Here is a 19,739-nt window from a genome sequence, read left to right on the forward strand (position 1 = left end):
CTAAAGCTGTTTCCCAATCTGTGTTATTAATTTGCATGATTTGAGATTGTTCTAACATTGTCAATGAGTGTTACATTCTCATAACTGGGCAGCTTGAGAAGAGGCTGGGGAGATGTGAGCTTTGTAGGCATGCCAGTATGTCTATTTAATTGCTTGATCTGTTTAGACACAATACTGACAGTGATCAAAAACCTCTGCTGACCAAATCCAACAGCTCAAACCTCCACCTCCTGCCATCATGAAACATGAGAACAAAATTTGGTTACCTGAAAATGTTGATGAAGCCAAATGAATTCTGTGTCAATCTTTGCCTTGTTTGAGTCATGTCCCATTAAACAGCTAAAATTTTCAGTGAACCTTAGAAGAATACAAACTATAACAGGCTGCATTTAGAAGGCAGAACTTAAGGCTGCTGCTATCTGAATGGATGCAAAAGTTGCTGGATTAAAATAAATCTCTAGCAAGGCAATGTCAGGTATGAAAAGTGCTGTTTCCTTCCTCCTCCAGGAACAGTCCAGACAAGTAGGACTGAAGGCCATCAGGGCCCTCAGCAGAAGGAGGGCATAATTGGCATTATAATTAAGTTTTCTCTAGAGTGTTTTACCTATAAAAACTATTTTTTTCAAAATTCATATTTATGAGAACTGGCAGGGTGCAGTGGTGTTACTCCTGACTGGGCACAGGCACATCTGCAGCCCAGGACAGGTCGTGACTTGGATGACCTCAGTGAGGCCATGAGGATGTTGGGGTGGGCTGCTGGGTAGCCAGGAGCATCTCAGACAGCAAGAGTACTGCAAGGCTTGTCTGGCTATAAATGAAACTTGTATTTGTTTTACTGTCCTTGGGCTGCTGTCATTGGCAAGAACTGCTGCATATAAGCAAGTTCTGTGGCTAAAGGGTACTGCTGAATGGTGTCAGCCTACAAAGGGAAGGCATTAGATCAGTAAAATGCAAGATCCAAAATCTACCTCGTATTCAGGCACTAGAGCCCATCCTGTGGATTCCTGAAGCATTGCAACAAGTAGGCACTCAAGTGGTGTAACAAAAACATCCAATTCTTCCTTTTTTGCCATGGCAGAACCAGCTGGAGCTGAAATGCTCTACGCCTTGTCTGCTCCTCCTCTTAAATAAAATGAATGCATTTAATTACGTAGGATGGAGAATCTAAAAACTATTCCACTGCATTTTGCTAATCAAAACTTCCCTTGCTGCACTTTAAGCTCTGTTAGCCCTTTCTCTCTCGTGCAGGAAGCTTTGCTAAACCTTGTTCCATTTTTAGTGTATCACTTGTTTTGTCCTGACAACAGGCATTTTACAATGATATATTCCTCCCCATGCAACTCTTCGCAACTCAACTCCAGTAAAAATTAATCTATATATCTGGTGTGTCAAACTGGGACTGTGAAAAAAAAAAAAAAAAAAAAGACATTTTATAGTCATTGTGGTTTGGGTCCTATGGCATCTGCCTGAGGCACTGGTCAGCAGACTGACAGCAACCTGCCCAAACACAATTTCCACTAGAGATGGGCACAGACTTACCTGACTTCAGCTGAATCAAGTTACCTATACATCTGGAAGTAGTTTCCAGTTAGAAGTAGCTTGCTTTTTGCCAAGACTAGAACCAGCTGAGGATGATTATCCAATATTGTGTTCGTTCCTCTTGCCAGACCATCACTATAGAAAATATTCCATGATTTACATGCACAGGTTTAAACAGGTTACAATGACATTTTGATTTGCAGATGCCCATGGAAGAGTGAAAATAGTATCTCACTTTTCATAGACCTCTTCTGTCTAACACAGTGTCTAATTCTAGTTAATGTCAAATTCTGTCTAGTACAGGAGCCTAATACAGTGCTAACCTCTGCTGCTTTCAGATTAGACTCTTTGCTCTTCCTAGAATTTAAATTACTAATGCAAACGGTTCCCTGTATTTAAGAAGTCAAAGTAGCAATACAAACACTGTCTATTTTAATAACCTTTTCAGAGTGACCAAAAACAAGCGTGTTTCTGCTCACTCAGTGCCGCAAGGACCATGCTTGTGCACTAGAAATCACAGGAGCTTACTTTAAAAAAATCCCAATCAAAAAGCCTTTAAGGTTTAGTCCTTGTTAGACTCACACTTGTAAATCTTTAAAGGGCCAATTGTCCTGTTGCATGTACATAAAATAACTGCATTGCTGTCAGGCTCTTTTGCTGAATCCTGTTATCTTTCTGCAATAGTCTGAAGTTTCTTGTTTGGTTTTTTTACCTCCCCCTCCCCAACTGGTCTTGAAGCTGTTACTCTACCACTTTACCTGTTTAGCCTTTGATGAGATGTCTAATGCTGGGTGGCAGCATCGACAGGCAGCTCTCGGCCTTTCCAGAGAGCAAGGCTGCAGGTACTTGGAGAACAGAACCAGGAGCAACAGGCAGCAGCACGGGCCATGGATTTAAGTTTTCCTCTTGTACAGGCTCTGCAGAAGGCCAGTGCCATCCAAGACACAGGATCTGCTGTTATCCTGAGGGATTTTTCCAGGTGTTGCTATAGGGCTGGTACTGCACAGCAGCTTAATGTAAAGACCAGAGAGCTGGGGCAGGGACATGGCAAACACCTCCAATCCAGCCCAGCCAGTTAACCCTCAGAAAATACCCCGAGACAGATTTTCTTTGATCTTTCTTGCTTTTGTCCAGTAACAGTCAACTGCATTAAAATGTATATATAAGGATCTTCAGACTTCCCAAAAGGAGGTAACAAAAGAACAGAAGAAAACTCTTCCCACAGCATCACACTTGAGCTCGATTCTAATGTGTGGTGGACACAGACTAAACCTATGTGGACCAGGAATCACAAAACCAAGCACATCTAACTTTAACAGCTTAGAAGAGCCTGTGGTGCACTCCCCATAGAGCAAGAGACAAAACACAATGTATTTAGCACAAGGAGAGGGAGGCTGGCACAAGGATAGCTGTAGCCACTGAGTATTATTTAATGCAAGCCCCACTGCATTTGATAATTACACCTGACACCATCTTTGGAGCCATCTGATGGAGATTTAAGGGAACACTTCCAAACAAAATCACTTTCTCCTTCCTAATTGTTGTGGCTGCAAGTCAAGAGCAGTGATGAATAATGAACCCTGGTGAATAATCATCCCCATCCCACACGTTTTGACTCTATTCTTGACTGTCCTGCTCTCCTCACCCCATCTGCCACCCTGCTGAGCAGCTTTTCAAAAGGAAACCACACAAGTGCAGATTACTCCTCACTTTCCTAGTTCCCTTTTTCTGCCAGGACCCATCACCTCCTTTCTCATCTTCCTGGTGATGTCCCAGCAGTTCCTCCACAAGGCTCTCTTCACCTCCCTGCTCTTGTCAGGGCAGCCCCTGTGGACTGAGCACCCCTCCACACCCCAGGTGTTGGTAAAGACACACAGCAGTGTGACCCTCTGCACTGAAAACTCCAGCACCCATCTTTTTGCTCCAGAGGACTCAAACTCCAAACCGCTGCTGCTCCTTGTCCTACCTCTGGGTAACAAAAAATAAAACAAAACACCAAAAACCAACAAACAAAACAACAAAAAAAGTGCAATTTCTTTTATCTTGGGAATTAGAAATGATATAGCCCCTTGCTAATACCAAGGAACTGCCATTACCCAGAGTGGTCCAGGACATCAGTCTAATACTTATGCTTTGTACAGTTTGTGTTGTGCTAAGGATATCTATTATCCACATGGGTAGATCTCTTTTACTTGCAAAGAGTTAAAGCCACGCTCTCTAAACTCTTGAAAATAAACAACCTCCTTTTCTTCCATTCTCCTACGGTCACAGCTTTCTGCTTTGTCCAGGTCTCATTCCACCAGGCTTCCCCCATTCTCCACCACAAACACGGCTGCATCAAAGCTTGCTCAATCGCCATTCTTACTGCCTTTCTGTCAGAAGAAAGTGCTCAGTTTGCACTATGGCCCAGAGTCGTCACGTTCTCAAACACGCACTTGGATGTTTTCTCCTCTCAGACCTTCTCTAAAGCTGAGTATTCGACACAGGGACCTGCGAGTCCAGCGCCATCGGTGCCCACAGGAGGAACGGTGACCGCTCGGATGCTGCGATTTCGGGAAGCAGGTGTTAATTACCGAGAACAGGCTCGACCGCGATTTGCTCACGGGTTTTAAAACCAGCAAAGAAAACCGCTGGGATGTTTGCTTTAAGAACTGAAAAGCAAGTTCTTTTCACTCGAAGGAGTATCGTACCCTAAATACCCTGCCATTAACCGGCAACGAGGAGCAGCGACGTCCCGCCGGCACGGACGCTCCTCGGGACGGGCAGAGCCGGGCGGCAGAAGGCGGCGCTGCCCCGCCGCGGGCACCGGGGACCCCCCGCCACCTCCCCGGCCGTGGCTTTAACCCTCGAACCCGCCCCCCGCGGCACGCCCACCCAGTCAGATCTCGCCGTCTCCGTAAAAATCACATATAGATATATTTTTTTTCTTACAATAAACAAACACAGCGCATCTCCGCCTCGCAGTCCCCGGGCCCGGCGCCGGGCTCCGCGCGTTCCAGCGCGCAGCGGCCGCCCCGGGGCCGGGGCGGTGTCAGCGTGGGGGGGAGCGGGGCGAGCCCCGGGGGTCCCGGCCGCTAGCGGCCCTTCCTGCCCAGGGCGGTCCGGGAGTGCCGGAGCTGCCGGGCCGCCGGCACTTTGGAGAGGGGGCAGTACTTGATAGTGTGGGCATTGTCGCCGCTGGCACCGCAGAGGGGGCAGGTGTAGCGCCGCAGCACCGGGCACAGGACGCGGCCGTCGGGTCCCTTGAGGATGTGCGTGGTGTAGAGGGCCACCGCCTCCTTGTTGTTCCGGCAGAAGACGCAGACCTGCAGCTCGGGCTTGAGCAGGCGGGAGGCGGCCCGCGGGTGCGCCGGCAGCCGCCCCGCCACCACCACGCCGCCCCAGGCGTGGGCAGAGCCCTCCCGGCCCGGGTGCTCCCCCGAGCAGTCGAACACCACGGCGGCGGGGCCGCCGCGCCCGGGAAAGGGGCTGAAGTCGGCGAAGCGCTCCTCCAGCAGCCCCTCGCCGTGGTGGTGGTGATGGTGATGCCCGCACAGGTCCAGGTCGTGCAAGTCCAGCGCGCCCTCGAAGTACGGCCCCGCCGCCTCTTCTTCCTCTTCCTCCTCCTCTTCTTCCTCCTCCTCGGCCGGCGGCACGGCGGCCGCCACCACCACCGAGGGGGGCTCGGCGCCGAAGCCCTTGCCCGGCCGCACGGCTTTGGTGATGAGCGTGGCCAGCCCCAGGTAGTCGTTCCAGGAGTTGAAGACGTTCCCACAGGCGCTGTGGCTCCGGCCGCCGTAGCGGGCGCCCGGCAGGCACTCCACGGGCGGGAGGTGCCGGTGCTGCTCCAGCTTGGTGCCCGGGAATGCCTCCATGGGAGCGGCCCCTTCCTCGAGCGCGGTGCGGGGCAGCGCCGGGGCCGCTCCCGCCGCCTCTGCGAGCGCGCGGCCGCGCGGAGCGCTTCAAGTAGGGGGCGGGGGCGCGGCCGCCGCGCTCCCATTGGCTGTAGGGCCGAACCCCACGCGCTCATTGGCTGAGAGGCGGCAGGGGCGTGGCTCCGTCGCGGTCGGGGCGCGCTCCGGTCCCGCAGGTGCGGCGGGATCGGGATCGGGATCGGGATCGGGATCGGGATCGGGATCGGGATCGGGATCGGGATCTGGACTGGGACTGGGATCGAAACTGGGACTGGGATCAGGACCAGCAGCGGGACCGGGATCGGGACCGGGATGGAGACGGAGATCAGGACTGGGACTGGGACTAGGATAGGGATGGGAACCAGGATCGGGACCAAGACCGAGGGCGGAGCCGCAGGGTGGTCCGGGAGCAGCCCGTGTGAGCCGGACCCAACGAGGCTCAGGCCCGCCGGGGAGGAGCGGTGCCGCTCCGAGCATCCCGGCACTGGCAGGGAGGAGTCTCCACTCGCAGCAGAGCGATGCGGGGACAGAGCAAGTTTAGTGCTGTACGAGGGGGAAGAGGCTCCAAGGAGCCTTGTACGCTCATGGAGGGCAGCAGGTACCTTCCCATTGCTGCTAATAAGTTGTGTGGGGCAGAGGTGATTTCTTCTTTACATCCCTGTTAGAAGTGAGTTTTAATTAATTAATGAATTAAATTAGAGAAGGTTTGGCTGGGGTCTCGGGTGAGGTATGTGCCCTCACTGGAGTGCCGCTCAGGTTGGGGGACCCAGTCGGGAATGTTCAGCCCTGGACGCGCTGTGGCTGTGAGTGCTCCGTGTGCAGTGGGTGGATGCAGAGGCACCCTGGGCAGCAGGACAGACAGCAGAGTCCCGTAGCACCCACCTGTTGGGCCTGGGGTACCCAGGTTTTGGTGGCCCAGCTCTCACCCCTCTGATCAGTCCTTGCAGGGCGGCTGCTGTGCTACAGGACAAGGGACTGTGGTGGGGAGATGCAAGTCCCTTTTGCTGCCCCTGATGGTTCCATTCCAGTCAGGCCACCCAGAAAACAGATCCTCCTTCGGGAAGCATCAGGTGTGCTTTTCCATTTGGGCAAGAAAAGTTGACAGTGCAAAGATCCTATTAATTTCCAGCCCCTGGTGATGAGGCCCCGGGCTGAGCAGGGTGGGTGGAGTTTTGTCAGAAGTAAATCTGTCTCCCCTGTGCACGGCCCTTATTTGTCAGTCTAACAGATGCTCCTCTGGCAGGTAAAGCAGCTTTCCAATGTGTTTTGTTTGCATCTGAAATCGGCAGGTTTCATAAGCTCAGGTATCAGGAACACCTCCCCAGGGGCTGCCTTCCAGCACGAGGCTGGATCCACCTCCCCAGCTGCCCCAAGTGCCTGGGAAGTGGGGTATCAAGGACCAGGGAACAACAAGGATGGCTGCAGTGAGTAGAGCTGGCTGGAAGCAGTGTTTCAGAGCATGAATTCTCTGGCTGGAAAACGGAACTCATTTCAGTACTGAAAACATTCACAAAGGAAGTCCTGCTCCAGATGTTTGTGTGGGACACAGTTCTGCCCTGGACGAGCACAGGGATGTTTCACAGTTAAGGGGTGTCAGGCTTAGCCCAGAACTCTTTTCTGAGCTGCAGTTATGTGACAGACCCTTGCCCTCTTCAGTGGAGTGTTTTGGGGCCTGATTTGCACTGGAACCAGCAGGGAACGGCAGAGATAACAGATGGGTGACAGGGCACAGGGTGATCAGTCAGAGTGGTTGAGCATCATTTCCTGGAGCAATTGTTGTATCTCATCTTCTGTAGACATTTTAAGAGGCAGAGTGAATAATTTCGTATCACTGCTGTAGCAGTGAGGGAAATGGCCCTGTTCCCCTCACTGCCAGGGCAGGGAGTGATGAAGAACCTGGAGTAGCATAAAAAAATATAATCAGTGGGAAAATATTGTGAAGGATAGACACCTGTCACCATCACTGCAGTAACAGCATCCTCTATTTGACCAACAGCTCAGCAGTGCTCACATGCCTTGGCAATCCAAGTGTTTGAGGAATGTTGCAGGAGTTATTTAATTGCTTTCTTTGTCCAGACTTTTGCCCATGGACCAGGATGTTCCTGGTGTTGAGCAAATACTCAACAGCTCCACTCAGGTCCCTGCAGAGCTGTCAGCATCATCAGACTCACACTAACCTCATGCCAGCTGATTGGGGTCACCCAGTCACAGTGTTGGTCCAAGAGCAGGGAATCTCACTGTTGACATTGGAAAGAATCAGTGTCTTGGTGAAACTCTTCATCAGTTTCAAGCAGTAAACAAAATACATGGTCAAGAAGAGCTAATGGACAAATAGATACTTCTAGGAAGGATTAGTGGCTTGGTGTGCTTTGAAATGTTCTTCATTTGAAGCACTGAGAAGTGCATGAAAAACTACTGCTTTGTCCTCAACTGGAAGTTGGGATTATTTCTGACTATGCCAAACTACCCTTTAGGCAATCCTTGTCGGGATTTGGGCAGTGTAAGACCACAGCTGTCTTGGTAGTGTCTCATGTGAGTTCCTGTGGCAAGGCTGCACAGCAACCCTGGCAAACTATCATCTGGAGCAGAAGTGACAAATAGCTGTTGGCACTGTGAATTCAACACCACGGGCCAAACTCTTCCCAGCCAAGGGGAAGGTTTTCTGCTCCCTCAGAGCAGTGAGAAACGGTGTCAGAAATTCAAGCTGATGTGAGCACAGGAAGCCATCAGATCTGCTGGGGTCTGAGAAATCTGCTTGGGGGGACTGGTGTGGGAGCTCCCACTGGCCACAGGATTTTGTAAAGTCCAAGTCTACTCCTGGGAATGCACACACACACACACACACACACACACACACACACACACACACACACACGTATCTGAAAGAAGTCTGTGGACGTGCCAACTGCAGGTGAGTGAGGCCTTTGTTTGGGGTTGGAGGAAAGATTTCTTTCTTCATATTAAAGCAAAAATAATCTAACCAGTGACTTAACAAGAATGATAGAAGGATTTAAGCACAGAGGGGTTTGAGTGCATGCAGGACAGCTGTCAAGTTTAGAGAGGGGATTAGCAGTTCATTTGAGAGATACATTAGGAAAGGGCTTACTCTGGGGGGCTGTGAGCTCCCCTGAGGCTGGGGAGGATTTACTGTCTGTAAGTGTTGATGTATTGTACACGTTATGAAGCTTGCCATCCCAGCAGCTTTGATATGTTCCAGCTTTTCTTTAAAACCCCTGTGGATTTTAAAGTGTCTTTCACTTAATGTGGGAGATGTTGACAAGCTCCCCCAGGAGGCTGGCAAGTTCTCAGAAGGGTCTTTTAAAATATTAGCTTCACCACCCCTTCTAGAAGACTTATTCCCCCCTCTTTGGAATATCAAGGAGTGGTTTGTTTCTGACAGCACTAAAAATACATGAGGTGTCTGTTGACATAGGGAAGATATTCCCTGTGCTGCTTGGACTCCCAGCCTAGTGTTCAGGAATCCTATCTAAAGCTTTTGGCTTAGCACACGATGCTTGTGTTTGGAAAGCTGAAGTTTATAGCACAGAGCAATCCTGTTCAAAAGATTGGAAGCAGCTGGTGGGACTGACATGGATGAGTTAGGTTTCAGTGGAGGATACAAACACAAGTTGTGGAAGCAGAGCTTCAGCCTGGGTTCTGCTCAGAGGCCCCAGCACTGATGTTTGATGTGCCTGTGGGAGATTTTTCTCTGGTGTTTCCCTTCTCAAGAGGGAGGGGTGCACGAGGGCTTGTGCTAGGGAGGAAACCTCTGCTCCTTGTCAATGGTGTGAGGACGGTGGGGGATCCCAGGCACTGTGTCTCCCAGACTCCAGGAAAAGGAGGGTCTGAGCTGGCATGACAGTGTTGGTAGGAAGGACAAAGAAATGCCTTTTTACTGGCAAAAATCTCCCTGGGATGGAGGGTTAGGGATGTAAAAGCCAGCCACAAAATTTGACTGGTTTTGGTAATCTTTCTTTGGAGGTGTGCTTTTACTTTTGTTGTGTGGAAGCAGCTGATCCTTTAAGGAGGTGGAAATCTGACTGCAAAGGAGGCAGTGGTGGTTTCACCTTCTCCTGATATGTGCTGAGCCCAGGGTGCTATTTCAGCATGATCTAACACATAAGGCGTTTCTTTAACAGGGTACCAAACTTTTTCAGGGCGTGGAGCACAACCTTCAGTGCATGGGGGCAGGAGTGACTATCCAGATCACTCATTTTAGAGTTACATGCAAGTCCTCAGGTAACTGCAGCAAATGTTTACCGGGTCAAACAGAGCTGGAGGTGAATATGATGCATTTTTAGCTGTCTCTTAATTTGATTCAGTCATTGAAAGTGCAGAACAGCACACAGCATTAGCCAGCTCTGTAAGAACTACTGCTCCACCTTGTAGCATGCAGAAAACTGGAAAGAGCTGAGAGCAGAAAGTAAAATGTGCTTCCAAGAATATATCATTGTCATCAAGTAAAAAATGTGCTCATCACAGCAGAAAGTTATATGGGCAACCTAAACATGGCTCTGCTTGAATGTTGAGTGCTCTAATTTCCAGCAAAATGCCATCATTTCTCCTATTTTGTTTTATCTCTAGCAATGGCACCTTGAACCAAGAGCAAGTGAAGCTGAGCACTCAGCAGAGCCCAGACTGCCACATCAGCTTGGCTGTCCTGTAGCAGTAGGAGTGCTCAGGGGGCTTGTGGGGACTGCAGGGGACAGCTGAGCCCCCTCCAGGGCAGACAGCAAAGAGGAGGAGAAGAGACTTCCTGCTCTGGGGGCTGATAGTGTAGAGAAAAGAGAAACTGAATTTCCTCTCCCCCTGAAAAACTTTGTCAGCTGAAGGAGACTAAGTGTTTCCTGGACACAGAATTTTAAAAATCTTCACAACACTGCTGAAAGTGCTGGAACTAGTAGCTATAAAATAAAAATTTTTAAAAAATCCATTAAAATACTGTTCTTACAATAAAAAAAATATCTAATCTAATTATTGTGGCTGATAAACAGTAGACACTATCAGCTCTTCCATCATCTCTTGCAAATGCATGGAATTTAAAGGAGAATGCAAAGGTCATAGATAACCAGCCAGGGTTTTGACTTGCCCATCCAAACCACTGCAGAACACAAATAAAGCCAAGAGCCAAATGTTTATCAACAGAACCATGTTTGTCCTGAGGATATACTGACTTATGGAGAGGGATGCCAAAGTGGCATAGAAATTCATATATACTGTTTATGAGAAAATAAAATGTTTTTTATGAAAACTGAAAGGTAGGTTTGGTTCTTTTTTTGCTGAAGAGCAGTCTGTGTTTAAGCATTTTATTAATATATCAGGGAAATGTAATAAATTCTATAAACACTTCAGTTCCTAAATGTCAAATGTGATTCCCCTTTCCAACAAATCAGACTCATGTTGAAATGGAGAATCAGGTTCTTCTGCAAAGATCCTGTGAGCTTGAAATTGCACAGGAAGTGTGTTGATTTTACTATTTTGTGTGAATTAAATCAGGTCTATATTACTGAACTTTATTATTACTGAATATCCCTGGAAGTCCAAGGTCAGGCTGCACGAAGCTCTGAGCAGCCTGGTCTAGTGCAAGGTGTGGCAGGAGGGTTGGAATGAGATTTAAAAGCCCTTCCAACCCAAACCATTCTGTGATTCTGTGACCTCAAACTGAATTATCTGGGGAGCAGGAGCTGCCTGACCCCAGCTGAGCTGCTCAGTGGGCTGCACCTGCTGACACCACCCTGTGACCTGGCCTGTGCACTTGGAAATGCTGAGGTTAGAATTCCAGCCTGCTGGACACCTCTGCAGCCAGGGGTTCATCTTTGGAACTTATTGTGGCTGACAGGTTGTTATCACGTGCCTCTGCCCCAGCAGCTGTGTCAGCTTTTTGTGCCTCTTGGGGGTATTTTGGGGGTTTCACTCATCGAATTTTGCAGTGGCATTTGGCTTTGCCTGCAGGTAATGATGTTTCACACTTTCTTATAATTCCAGGGTAATAATAAATGAAATCCCAGTCCAGCAAACATTAAGTATGTGCTTATCATTGCAGACCTTGCCACAGTACCTGCAGTTTTTCTCAAAGCTGGCAGTTTTTGCTAGATTTCAGGTGACCACAGAGCTTTTAAGGCACAGAAAGATGTCCTGGTGACTCACAGTGCAGATTAAACTCCTCTTTAATATCAGTGATGAAACTCCTCCTTACTTAAAGGGGGTGGCCAAGAGTTTGTGTACTGCTACCTCTGCTTTCTTCTTTCTTCCATAGGGTCATGGAAGTGGAAGGCCAAGTCAATATGTTTGGGAAAAATCTGAGATTTTCTGTTTTGGACAAGTCTCTGGATTCATTGAAAAGAGTATTTCAAATAAAATTTTGGCTAGACACTCCACATTCCTTTATGTATTCCTCCTCTCCAAAAATCACTGTTCCAGGATATCCTTGAGAGAGCTCAATGCTTGCATGAAAATTGATGATTGCTTTTGATGATTATTGCTTTTAGTTTCTGAATCTGTTCTGAACTGAATTAGTGAATACTAGAGCTTATTTCTAATAGCAACAAGAATTCCAGCAGAATTTCTGAGGTCTCTCTGTCTGATTAAATCCAGCAAAGTCTCCTGCTAAGCTCCTTGGCAGAGCCAGCCAAATTCAAGGACTTTTAGACAATCAGAAATTCTGTTCTGAAGACTTTTTATTGTGTGAAATTTTACCAAGCAGAAGAAATATGTACTAGTTGCAATGATCCGTATAAATGTCATGCACACATGCAAGACAGTAGATAAGTTCCTGATATATTAATTTCACATGGTAAGGATAATAGCATTTCTTCTGACAGCTCAATTAAATTAGTAAAAAATTCCTAGCAAAAACCAGTCATTGCATTTTCTGTCAAACTGATAAGCACAATTTAGCTGAAAAAGAAAAATAATCAAAAAAATCAGGCTTGCACTTGGAAATTACTTGTAAGAATTTACACTCAGTTTCTGTTTTGTTATTTGATACAAGGAATATCCATAGGGCTCTTCACTGTCCTGCCTCCTTGGTGGTGCTGGCTTTCTTAATCTGAAATTAAAGTTGTGTCTTTGGGAAGAACAGCGGTGTCCAAGAAAATAAACAACTGAAGAATACAGAAGTCATTAAAACACCAAGAAATAATTTTGAATCAGTCTAAACGTTTTACATTTCTGATACATTCTGGGATCTGTTGTCTTCTCAGAAGTCACAGCCTGGATACCTGTGGGCACCACTCAGATTGGGTGCTCCCAGTGTGTGTCAGTGGATTGCCACTTTGGCATTTCACATCCTCGAGGAGCCTGAGTTAAGTTTCTAAGTTCTTGCACTCCTGTTTTCTCACAAATCCCATTCAGAGTCTGACCTGAGAGCATGACTTCATTTGTGTTTTCAGTAAGAACTATTTTGCTCAAACCTTTGGGTGCTTTTGAATTACTTTTTTTTTTCCTGAAGGGATAACCCACTAATTATACATGAAAATTGTACCTCAAAGATCCATCTTAATAATATAATTGTAGTAGCTAAGCAACTGGTGTGATTATGTGCATCATTGCACTTTTCAGCCATTAACCAGCTTTTCTTGGTTAATGAAGTTAGTAAAACCTAGAATGTGCTTTGCTGGAATATATCCAGTGCAATCTCATTATCACCTACAAGCCTCTATAATTGGGGCGATAATGTGCAAAACATTATATGGCTGATAAATGCAATGGGATTAAAAGAGGGCCAAGTTCTGCTCTCGGGCACACGTGACAGAGGTTGGTGTGTGCTTCTGGAAGTCCTGTAGCCCCACGTGGAGTTTTGGGGGTGGCACTGGAGGTGCAATTGGAAAGAGTCCAGTGGCAAAAATTAATGAAAGCTGTGGCCTTGCAGGAGAGGGAGAAAGAATTGGTGCTGTTGAGTCAGGAGGAGACTTTAGTGAGGCATGAAAATGGTCTTAAACACCTTCAAAAGATGGAATAATCTGTCCTCTGTGATGCTGTTGGATAGGACACAGAGGAGTGGGTTTACAGCACAGCGCGGGCGGTGGATGTCGGGTATTAGGGAAATGCAGGATGGATAACTGAGGACTGGTTGGAATTGCCATGACCAGGGATTCTCTGCTGCTGGTGGGCAGCAGGAGGGGAGTGAGGAGCTGGATTGTGTGCTGGCTCCAGGCAGTGAGGAGGGAGCACCAGGGTCACTAAGGTGGGGTTTTATGGCCCAAGGCTCATGCAGGTGAGAGGCTCCTGGTGGGCAGATGAGAGATCCACTTGGTGCTTACACAAACACAGAGCGGGTCTGCCAGGGGGATCTGTGATCAGAATTATGCTCTCAGCTGTTACACACTTGGAATTACTGTCAGGACTGCTGGTGGAAGGGAGAGAAGGTTATGAATGTGAAAAAGGAAGCATTGCTGTTTGCTCCCTTGGATAATACAGGTCACAAGGCTGGTTCTGTTTGTGCTTGTTTGAATTTCAACATGTCTTTTCAGGAAAAAGGCATTCAAATGTTATTAAAAAGCCCTATAATGAAGAGTCATCCTGTCTGCTTCAGCTCTGGCTTTGGTAATAAATTCATTATTTACACTGGTAAATATGTGCCTCAAGTTTCCAGTCAGGACTTGCTTGTTTTCAGTGTCAAGGTTTTCCTGTGCTAATTGAGGACCCTGATCTCAACGTTTAATTCCCCATGTGAACACTGATAGTCTTTAGCCAAGTCATCCCTTAAACTCCTCTCTTCATAAGCTAAATACATCAAGCTCCTGCAGCTGTAAATGATGTTTTTCCATCCTTCATATTCCTTTCTGAACTCTCTGAAACTTGTCAGCTTCCTTTATGAATTGTGGGCTCTAAATTTAACATGGCTCTCCAGTGGGAATTGCACCAGTAACACCAGAAGCACAGGAAGATTTGCATCCTCTGCTACAGTACAACCCTCAGACATTGTGTACAGCAAGAGGAGCATAAAAATAGGTTCAGACCAAGGTTGCTCTAGCTCAGCGTTTTATTTCTGACTCTAGGCTGTAGTGGGTGGATTCTGAAGGGTGGTATTTCCCTGCACAGCCTCCCCTTACCTTTTAAAAATGAAGATACAATCTGAAATTCCTTGCAAAGCCTTTGGAATTCTTACGTCTTTGGTGTCCAAATGGTCTGTTAGGCCAGTAGCTTCCCAGCATTTGCATCGTGGGCTGCCCTAGGAGTTAAACTGCAAACCAGAAGATTTGTGTCTTTGCTAAGAGTCTGGGAAAGGATATTTTTAAACCCCGGCATGGCCCTGGGAAGGCAGGGCAGATGGAAGGACAGCATGTCACTGCTCCGTGGGGGCAGTGCACAGCAGCAGACAGGGTTACCCTGATGGCTGTGCCAGGCACCCCAAAAAGGACACGTCCTTGCCCTGGGTCTGTCTCAGCTCAGGAACCACCACAATCCCAAACCTGTTTGAGCGTCTCAGACCCCCAGAACAAAGCCCTGCCTCCTCCATGCTCCCCATGGAGCTGGGGAATTTGATCCTACCCCACTGAGGTGCCTGGGACTCCCTTGCCTCTCTCCAGCCAAGTCCATTGCAATGAAAAATCCTCTCCCTCAGTTATGGCTCTGCCCTGCTTTCATCTGCCTCTTATTAGAAGATGATTTCATGTTTTCTTCCAGGAAGGATGTTACATAGCTGAGAACAGGTCACCATGGAGCTTCTTGGAAACTCCTGGGTGATGATTCCTTGCAGCTGGTTGCAGGTTCTGCCCCGTGCCCCAGGTCAGCTCTGTGCTGCTGTGGCTCCTCAGTCTGTGCAGTCTGTGAGGTTGAGTGCAGCATTTTCTGACAGCGTCAGGACATGTGTTAGCACACTTCACCACCCTCAACAGGCACCAAGCCAGCTCACACAACGTGCTTGCTTGGACACGGAGTCACAGAAAGCTTTGGGTTGGAAGGGACCTTAAGGCTCATCCCATTCCACCCCCAGCCATGGGCAGGGACACCTCCACTATCCCAGGTTGCTCCAAGCCCTGTCCAACCTGGCCTTGGACACTTCAAGTTTAGGCATTGTTGTCTTGCTACAGCCCTTGGGCTGCTGGAGAAATTAAAAGAGTGGATATTTTAGTCCATTCTAGCAGCAGGCTGACTAAAGTAAGTATAATTCAGTGTAATGGAATTTTGTTTATGAAACTTTCTCGGAAAAAAACAAGGTTTCCAAACACAGAGCCAGGTTTAGAGGGAGAAATGGATATGTTTGCATTTTGAACTGTTGCTGGCATGCAGATTGCCAAGGACATACTTGGTAATGGTGGACAAGAGTGGTGATGAGGAAATTTTACTGCTGGGGAAGGAGATCAGAAAAGGCATTGCTTTAAGGACCTGAAAGTAAGAGCAGAGATGAGGACACTGAGAATGTGGAGATGAGACAGAGAAAAACTGATTTTGAAATATTTAAATCCCGTTTTCTAAACAGGCAGAACAATTGATGGCATAGGCCAGTTAGAAGATGTAAAGGTACGTGCACAAGCGTAAATGCAGATTTCCCAAACGTCACTGGATCCCGATCTTCCAAAAAGGAAAGCTCATTATATCCTGATTCCACTGAAATTAATGAGAAGACTCCTGCTACTTTTATCCTTATTTATTAATTTTAATATTTATTTTATTGAGATAATTGAAGCACACAGAGCCACAATGACAACATATTCCACTTTTGTTACTCAGGCAAAAAGAGCAGCTGACAAAAGCAAAAATATCTACTCATGAGTATGTTCAATTGTGAGAAGATTACTCTACCATTCAAAATTCTGGAGGGTTCATCTTTGGTTTCCTCAGCAGTTTTTTCTGGTACCAAATTATTATAGCTGTCTGAATATGAGTGCTCTTCCCTTTTGAAGTAAATAAAATACAAATAAACACCATTATGCCCTAAACTAATGGACACATTTTCTCTAAGTTTAATACCCAGATGTTATAAAATTTGAAAGTGCATGCTACTGAAAAGCAACTGATTTTGGAACTGATTTTATATAAGGTTAAAAAATAACAATGATAAAAAAAATGAACAGTGCTGTGAATTGGTCAGATTTTTCTCTAAATTAATGATGCTCCTGAGACCCTAGATATGTATTAACTTGTGTTTTGGAAACAAAATGTACCTCTTGAAAAGTGTACTTGAAAGCTTTTACTGAAATGGAAGTATTTCAAATATAGGGAATTCATCAGTATTTGAACAACGGTTTTAAAACCTTATGGTTAGTTCAAAATGCTTCTTAGTGCTGTTTCAGCAACTCTCTGTAGCCATCAGAACTATAAAGCTCGGGTGTCTTGGCCTTGCTGTAATAAAACATCTTAACCCTCTCATTTTACCATTCCTGATTTGTTTTTTCCCAGAAATCGTGAGAAATTTAAAAAATGTCACTCACTGTTTTATTTTGACACGCGCCAAGTTTCACCCATCTCTAGATATGTTTTGCTGCCGCTCAGGAAAACCTCGCAACAGAAATTCATCCATGCAGAACCCAGATGGTTTCATTTAAACAATTATTTTGGTCATGGCCATGGCTGTGGTGTGGAGAAATGCTGCTGCAATGACAGTGCTCGAAAAAGAGGGAGCAGGAACAAGAGAGGGCTTCATTCCTCTGCAGATGAAGGGAGAGGTAAAATCCTTCCCAGAACAGGGTTGCTTCTTATTAATGGAGTTTTAAAAATTGCCAGAATTCCTTCTTTTTAAGGCAGAAGACAAAGGTGCTGTATAGCTTTTCAGCAATGTCTCAAAACATCACAACACTGGAATTCAAAGCTGTTCAACGTGCCTTGAAATAGAGCAGTCTATGAGGGTGAAAGTTACTGTGAAATGAGACAAATAGAAATATAAGTAATTGTTAAATTCTGACAACATTACAGAAATTATGTCTTTGACTTACCATGAGTCAATTTTGCCAGAGACACCATGCTAATATTTTAATGTGTAAATCCATAACTGCACAATCCATGCTGGACTGTCAGGGTGGTGGTGCTGGTTTTCATTGTGTTTCTTACTGCCTCACTCCATCTCCCTTCTCTCCCCATTTCTCTCAGATTTTCATCAGGCAAAGCACAACCAGACTTTCAGCGTTTCAAGATTTTTTAAACAGGACAGAGATGTTAAAATCTCAATGTTTTGACTACTCCTGGATACACTATATGGTGTGGCAAACAGCACTCAAATCTTTGAGATTTTATTAAATGCTGCCTGAAATGTTCTCTGAGGGCACGCTTTCTACCTCTTGATCGCTGGATGCAGGCAGCTGCATCTACTTGAAGGAGGATTTTTTGTAAAAAATTCTTCATAATGAGAAAAAAGATCGTGGGTTGGATTTTTAAGATGCTTCAATACGGCATTTTTTCATACCACTGATTTTTATGTCTTTACAAAACAGCTGAAATGTTTTCTCATTAAGGTTTCTGTTGTTTTCCTCTAGTGTTTGCTAGCATGTGAGGAAGAGATCACATTTTCATCTCACTGTGAAGAGGAGACTTCCATGGAAACCATGCTGGATACTCCAGGGAAGCCCATCAAGCAGGTTAAGGTCAGAAATCAACCTGAATTTAGGGAAAAGGGGCAGTGAGCAGGGGAGCAGGGTTGGGAGGTCTGGCTGCTCACTCAGCCACGCTGCTCCTGTTGGACTGGGACACGTGCCCCTCTCCCCTGCCCAGTGATGATCATCCCATAACAACCTGCTGTTATTCAAGCCATTTTTTTTGCCATTTTTCTGCTACCATAGCTTGGTTGTTAAGTTTCTGCAGCCACAAAGAGCAAACACAGAGGCTGCCCACATTGTCAGAGAGTTGAGTGTGGTTTGAGGCACATTGGCAGCACTGGATGTGGCAGTGGCCAAGCTCTGCCCTCCTCCCTTCCCATGGCTCTTGTTGATGGAAAGCCCAGTTTTTAAGCCCTGTGGCTTAAAAAAAAAAAAATAAAAGGGCTAATCCCAGGACAGTAGGAGTCCAGAAGTGATTTACAAAAAAAAAAAAAAAAAAAAAAAAAGGTGTGTGAAATACGAAAATCTGGGTTGGCTTTTACTTGCTCTGTGGAAAACCAGGAGATAATGTGTATAAACAGGGAGGAGAGAGATGTAGCAATAAGCCAGAAAAAATCCACCAGTATGAAGCAATTTAAAGCAGATAGGACAGTATTGCTGAATCAGAATGATGGGAGCACAACAAAAGCCTTTCCACAAAAGTTACACTTGGTACTGTGTGGCATCAGCTGTAGAACTGTGTGAACTGGACAGAACTGACTTTACACTGGTTTCACTGGAACCAATGGGCTGCAACTCCTCAGGGTAGCTCCACTTTTCCTGTTTTCTAGTTAGTCACTCACTTTCTCATTTGTTTGTGACTTTCTCCTGCAAGAGCAGATAGAAAGTGTTGTTTCACCGTTTCTTTCAGAAGCGGGTGAGTGAAAGGTGACACAGATTGTCCAGGAGGTTGGGCAGTGCCTGGCACTCCTCATTCCTGGACTGAAGGGGCTTGGCACTGCCTCCACCTGCCAGGGTCTGAGGAAATCCCTGTTGCTGCAGGGGCTGCCTTCAGCCTTTGGGCAAGGCAGCACCTTTAGGTCTGGCTGCAATACCTGTTGGCATAAGTATGTAAATACTGAACTAAAAATGGGGAAAAGACACTTTTCCTGCCGTGTTGGTGCCTGAGTACTTCAGTCCCTTTGATTTATTTCCTTCTTAGTGTTAAAGGTGGGGGAAGAGGTGGTTTCAGGAGCAAGCTGCCCTCTGCCCTTCTGCAGGAGAAGCCCCAGCCCAGCCAGCAGTGTGGTACCCGAAGGTAGGAGTGAAGGAAAGCCTGTCCCTTGGTGCCCTGTGTGGAACACACAATTGTACAGATGTACAATAAGCACAAAATGCTTATTGACACCCAGCCATGTAACAGCTGCTCTGCTTGCTGGCTTCTCCTTCCCGATGTATTCCAAGCAGGCTGCTTTTGGGTAGGATGGCAGGGAGGAGGCAAGCAGTGAAGCCACATTTGCTGCAGGTGTTGCTCAGAGATCCAAAAGACCACTGTGATCCAGCTATTCCATGCAGGCTTTCAAAGCCAACGCTGCAGGGCTTGCTCCAATTTTAGTCTTTACATTTTACAAGCATTGCTGTGACATTCATCCTCTAATACCTGAACCTGCTGCATCCTCCTGTGAGAAAGGGCACTTTTATCTCGTTATTGTGGTGGGGTACTCCTGAGGTAGAACACGGTTATAGAATTTGTTCATAATCACCTGCTCAGGCTGTGAAAACAGCCAAGAACAGGTTTGTTTCCCCATAGTAGGCCTTAATCCCCCAGCAAAAAAAAAAAAAAAAAAAAAAAAAA

The 19,739-nt window shown here is 46.6% G+C and overlaps 1 protein-coding gene across 1 annotated transcript; it reads right to left on the bottom strand.

The window, feature by feature from the left end:
* Window positions 1-4,613: 4,613 nt before the first annotated feature.
* NANOS1 (nanos C2HC-type zinc finger 1) lies at window positions 4,614-5,393 on the bottom strand. Its single transcript, XM_062496951.1, has one exon. It carries the CDS (start codon window positions 5,391-5,393, stop codon window positions 4,614-4,616), a length of 780 nt encoding a protein of 259 aa, XP_062352935.1.
* Between the last annotated feature and the right edge of the window lie 14,346 nt (window positions 5,394-19,739).

This window comes from Cinclus cinclus, chromosome 7 (assembly GCF_963662255.1).
Source record: "Cinclus cinclus chromosome 7, bCinCin1.1, whole genome shotgun sequence".
In the NCBI taxonomy this organism is placed as follows: Eukaryota; Metazoa; Chordata; class Aves; order Passeriformes; family Cinclidae; genus Cinclus; species Cinclus cinclus.